Genomic DNA, 6,094 nt, shown 5'->3' on the forward strand with positions numbered 1-6,094 from the left:
ACTCAACCCGACATACCTCCGCTCAACTCAACCCAACACACACTGCCGCTCAACTCAACCCAACACACCTCCGCCCAACTCAACCCAACACACCTCCGCCCAACTCAACCCGACACACACTGCCGCTCAACTCAACCCAACACACCTCCGCCCAACTCAACCCAACACACACCTCCACCCAACCCAACCCAACACACCTCCGCCCAACTCAACCCAACACACACCTCCACCCAACTCAAACCCGACACACCTCCACCCAACTCAACCCAACACACACCTCCACCCAACTCAACCCAACACACCTCCACCCAACTCAACCCGACACACCCCTCCACCCAACTCAACCCAACACACACCTCCACCCAACTCAACCCAACACACCTCCACCCAACTCAACCCGACACACCCCTCCACCCAACTCAACCCAACACACACCTCCGCTCAACTCAACCCGACACACCTCCGCCCAACTCAACCCGACACACCTCCGCCCAACTCAACCCGACACACACTGCCGCTCAACTCAACCCAACACACACCTCCACCCAACTCAACCCGACACACACTGCCGCTCAACTCAACCCAACATACCTCCGCTCAACTCAACCCGACACACACTGCCGCTCAACTCAACCCAACACACCTCCACCCAACTCAACCCAACACACACTGCCGCTCAACTCAACCCGACATACCTCCGCTCAACTCAACCCAACACACCTCCACCCAACTCAACCCAACACACACTGCCGCTCAACTCAACCCGACATACCTCCGCTCAACTCAACCCGACACACCTCCGCCCAACTCAACCCAACACACACTGCCGCTCAACCCAACCCGACACACACCTCCACCCAACTCAACCCAACACACACTGCTGCTCAACTCAACCCAACATACCTCCGCTCAACTCAACCCAACACACCTCCGCCCAACTCAACCCAACACACCTCCGCCCAACCCAACCCGACACACACCTCCACCCAACTCAACCCAACACACACTGCTGCTCAACTCAACCCAACATACCTCCGCTCAACTCAACCCAACACACCTCCGCCCAACTCAACCCAACACACCTCCGCCCAACTCAACCCAACATACCTCCGCTCAACTCAACCCAACACACCTCTGCTCAACTCAACCCAACACACCTCCGCCCAACTCAACCCGACACACACTGCCACCCACCTCAACTCAGGAAAGGAAAGCATTCCTTGAAACTTTGTTTGCACTTCTGAGACTATTTTTGAAACATGAATGTCCAGGGCATGTGATGAGCACAGGTGAGGTTTATCATCCAATGGCTACAGACTGCATCTATCTTATCCATCTCTCTTTACGAGCAGCACATTGCACCCTACATTATAAATGGGAGTTTACACAGGCAGGATTTTCAAATTAAATCAGAGTTGATTTATAAGATGCAAGAGTTTTTAATAAAACAGAAACCGGTCAGTGTGAATTCTGCACCGGAGTTCATGTTATTTATCACAGACAGTGCCCCAGCTTCCACGCATGGACACAACTGACCTAAACCAATAAGTTACCCATCTAACCAAACAGCTAATCAAACAATAACTATCCAAATTAACCAAACTCCCTAAAAACCAAACTAACCATCTACAGCTAAAAAAGATCCAACAACCAGCAAAGGTAACCATTTAATCTAACACTTAACCAACCAACCAAATTAACCATCCATCAAAACAAATACCGAATAAAACTCACCATCTAACCAAACTATCCGGCAATTTAAATATAAATCGAACAACCAAACGGACCATCAATTCCATAGCTAACATTGAAATGAACCATTTAGTTTCACTGACTATCTAACCAAGTAACTAAACCAACAAGTTAACCAGCTGAATCTCAAACCAAACCAACAATCAATTGTCCATTCCCAGCAACACTGACAGCTGAATTGTTAGAAATACCCGCAGAAATGGGAGTGTCGGGGTTATGTTGCTGCACTATTAATCCAAAGATCTGGGCTAATAATCCACAGAACATGAGTTTGAATTGAACCAAGGCATTTTGAAGTTTGAATTTAGTTTAAGCAATCCGAAAATGAAAAGTTGGTATCGGTAAAAGGATCATGGAGCTTTGAGCTTTCATAAAAACCCAGCTGGTTCACTGATGTCCTTTGGGGAGGAAACCTGCCCCCTTTACCCGGTCTAGCCTATATGTGACTACAGACCTATTATGTACGCAGACTATCGATATACTCTCTGTGTAGTCACTGTATAGTTGCATAAGATGGAGACTTGTTACCTGATGTACTTACAATAAGGTTTACACTGTGTATACTATGCTGGCACCACTAGAGGGTGCAACTGGTGGAGACTGGGGTTTCCTGCCCCTGTGGCAGAGGCTGTCCACCAGAGGGCACTGCAGTGGGAGACCTGACGGTCACCTGCATAGGTGTGCAGGTCCCAGTATAAAAGGCTGCCCACCATGTTTGTGCCTCACTCTAAAGTTACGAATAAAGGACTAAGGTCACTACAGTTTGAGTACAACACATTGCCTCGTGGAGTCATTCATAAGTACATTACAGACATAACAAGAACCACAGCAGTGTGGTTGGCTCTTAACTGCCCTCTGAAGAGGCCTAACAAACTGCCTCACCACTACCTTCTCAGGGCAACCAGGGGACCGGTAATAAATGCCACCCTTGCCAGTGACGCCCACATCCCCGAATGAATTAAATAAAACACAAATGAACTCCGAAACCTTCCCCAAATTTCAGTGACGGTTCAAAGGTGGGTCTCTCTCCCATTGAAAACATGCTGGAAACTTTACCGCCTACTTGTATGTTCTTTGTAAGCAATGGAAGAACATCTGATGCCACGCTGTTGCCTTCAGTCTGGGGATCACAGAGTGTTGGCTGGTCTCAGTCCAAAATGGTCCCTGTTCGCTAACAAGGGGTGCTAACCAAACTGTAGTCTCAAATCTTCAAATCATTCAATGGTAAGTTAATAAAACCTCCCGGATGGGTCAGTTATTTAAAGGCAAGCATACAACGGAGGTCTACAGATCAGTGGGGCCTCTGCTCCAAGCCCTGGTCTGTGCTGCATTGGCCCATCCAAACTATGGTAGGAAGGCTGCCAGTGATCTGCTGACTGGGATGGGAAAGGAAGTCATTATCCCAGTGACCCGCGCTGGACACTGGCTGAAGGCAGGATTTGGTTCCATGCAGGGGTTACCAGCCCTCCAGGGCTGTCCTGGAGTCTCCAGGAATTCAGTGATAACTTCCTGGACACTGCTGCAAGCAAACCCGGGAGAAGAATCATCAGGGCGTTAGAAAATTGTGTGCGTCTTTTATTCCATTTGCTTTAAACATTTTTCTTTATTAGTAATAAGGAAAATGTTGGAAGAGATGGGGGGGAGGGGATAGGCCATTTGATTGGGCAGGGTGACAGGTGATGTGATGAAACCTCCAGGAATATGTCCAACCAGAGTTGGGAACCCGATGGCATCTTCCATCTCCCTTCCCCCCCCCGACAGTCAAACGCCCATCCACACGGTGTTTAGGCACACACGAGCTGGGTGAGGCACCAGTCACCTTCCGATATCCTTACTGTTATGTCTGTAATGTACTTATGAATGACACCACGAGGCAATGTGTTGTACTCAAACTGTAGTGACCTTGGTCCTTTATTTGTAACTTTAGAGTGAGGCACAAACAATGTGGGCAGCCTTTTATACTGGGCCCTGCACACCTATGCAGATGATCCTCAGGTCTCCCACCGCAGTGCCCTCTGGTGGACAGCCTCTGCAACAGGGGCAGGAAACCCCGGTCTCCACCAGTTGCACCCTCTAGTGGTGCCAGCATAGTATATACACAGTTAAACCTTATTGTAAGTACATCAGGTAACAAGTCTCCATCTTATGCAACTATACAGTGACTACACAGTATCTATAGTCTGTGTATATAACACTTACAATCCTATCCTCAAGCTTGGACAAGCACCAGGGAGAGAGAGAGAGAAGGGAATTGGAGGGGGAAAGAGTTCTTTGGATCTCAATTTATTTGGCTATGTGAGTGGTTCTCCTTGTGCGCTGTCAGTCACACGCTGTCACGTACAGGTGTATCTCCTCGGGCTCCGTGCTCCATCTGCTGTGAGCAACACCAGCAGATTGCCGAGTCAGTTAGATACACTGCGTACCGCTGTTGCTCCGATAGGATGAATATGCCCACTTGGAGGTCCCTCAGTGTCTCTTTCATCCCCTGACGCTCCCAGCAATATGGCATCAAACAAAGAATCGACCAGACATCAGAATGCACATGCCTCTCACCACTGAGCATCTCACCATCATCTGCAGTCCCTCGGAGTCCAGGAAGGCTTGCTTCCACTCCAAAAGTGAGTTCTCGGGTGACTGTACAGTCCAATATGGGAATGACAGTCTCTGTCATAGGTGGGGCAGGCAGTGGTTGAGGGAAAGGGTGGGTGGGACAGGTTTGCCGCACGTTCCTTCTGCTGCCTGCGCTTGGTTTCTGCACGCTCTCGGCGATGAGACTCGAGGAGCTCAGCACCCTCCCAGATGCTCTTCCTCCACTTTGGGCGGTGTTTGGCCAGGGACTCCCAGGAGCCATTGGGGATGTTGCATGTTGTCAAGGAGGCTTTGAGGGTGTTCCTTGCGTTTCTTCTGCCCACCTGGGGCTCACTTGCCGTGTCGAAGCTCCATGTAGAAAGCTTGCTTTGGGAGTCTCGTGTTGGATCGGTCCAGGGATGCTGCACACTGAGTAACTAGCTTGCAGCAGTGGGCTGGGTGGAGGACAGTGAATGTGCATGTCCATGTGTTACATTCCCAATCGATTGGTGAGAGACTGTGCCATCAGCTCACAAGTGCCCGAGCTCGGCTTGATATTACCTGGGTAACTTGTTCGCTGTGACAATGGATTTGAATACCGAGGGACACGAGGACAATGAAGGGAAATCAGGGGGAATGCCTTTCCCCAAATACGAACATATGAAATAGATGGGCAGGCAAAGACCAGCTGGTCCACCAAGCTTGGTCCACACCTCATGATGCCTGCACCATCCTTGGACACTTCCTGCTCCCATCCAATCTCCTGGGAGAGGCAAACATCCAGGAACACCAAGGGCCAATAATGGGTGAGGTTTGCTCTGCGACCCTCCCAGGCGGTCGAAAGCCATCCAGATCACAGTGTAATCGTGTTGCGCAGTAAGTTACTGCAGCCTTTCATCACAGCAAGTATTTCCCAGGGTCAGCTCTCTTCGTAACTTCACCTCAATGTCTTGTCTTTTCCAAAGAAAGCTTGGTGACTATTGCACAAAAACCTCCTTCAAACAATCTCAAACAAAGAGGGCAAGAAGCAGAAAGACAGTTTCCGACTGCCATATGTGCTATCTGCCGACAGCTTCTGGGCTTTGTGAACTTTAGGTCAATGGGAACTTCGAGATCTTCTGGAGGAAGAGGATTTCTGTGAACAAACCATGAAATAGCAAAGAGCTCTTTGCCCTTTAACTCGAGTCTCAGCCAACCCAACAATCGGTTTTGAAATGTTCCCCCGACAGAAATTTGATAAAGGTGTTCAAAATCATGAACAGTTTTTATAAATAAGAGTAAATGAGATCCACATGGGGATCAGGTGGTCAAACCCTCCGCACTCGCCCCGGTGTACTCGACAGCGGAGTACTGCTCTCCGGCATGGCTATCCAATCCGCATGGCAAATCCATGGATGGAATTATCACCGGTACGCTTTTATTGACACCAACACCTTGGTTCCCGGAGCTCCTGGTCAGACCCTGGAGCACATCATCGAGCACTGCCCTCAGAGGCAATTCACAGGCAGCCGACAGGATCTCCCCGCTGGTACACCGGACACTTGGATATTGCCGTTTGATTTGCTTTGCGACCACCATACGGAAGAAGGAGAAACTGTTTCCAATGGCAGAGACACAGATTTAAGGCAAAAGAACCAGAGGTGAGATGAGGAAACACTGTTACGCAGCGAGTTGTTGTGATCGGGAACACGCTTCCTGAAAGGGCGGTGGGAGCAGATTCAATTGTGGCTTTCAAACGGGAATTGGATACAAGCTTGAAGGGGAAAAGTTACAA

The 6,094-nt window shown here is 49.4% G+C and overlaps 1 protein-coding gene across 1 annotated transcript in view; it reads left to right on the forward strand.

Moving 5' to 3' along the window:
* Window positions 1–5,477, forward strand: part of LOC139233548 (salivary glue protein Sgs-3-like) — a 32,240-nt gene extending 26,763 nt beyond the window's left edge. The window contains exon 3 of the mRNA XM_070863951.1: window positions 5,416–5,477. Within this exon, the coding sequence (XP_070720052.1) occupies window positions 5,416–5,477 (62 nt within the window). The remainder of the gene's footprint in view (window positions 1–5,415) is intronic.
* The last annotated feature ends 617 nt before the right edge of the window (window positions 5,478–6,094 follow it).

Source organism: Pristiophorus japonicus, chromosome 21 (genome assembly GCF_044704955.1).
Source record: "Pristiophorus japonicus isolate sPriJap1 chromosome 21, sPriJap1.hap1, whole genome shotgun sequence".
Classification (NCBI taxonomy): Eukaryota; Metazoa; Chordata; class Chondrichthyes; family Pristiophoridae; genus Pristiophorus; species Pristiophorus japonicus.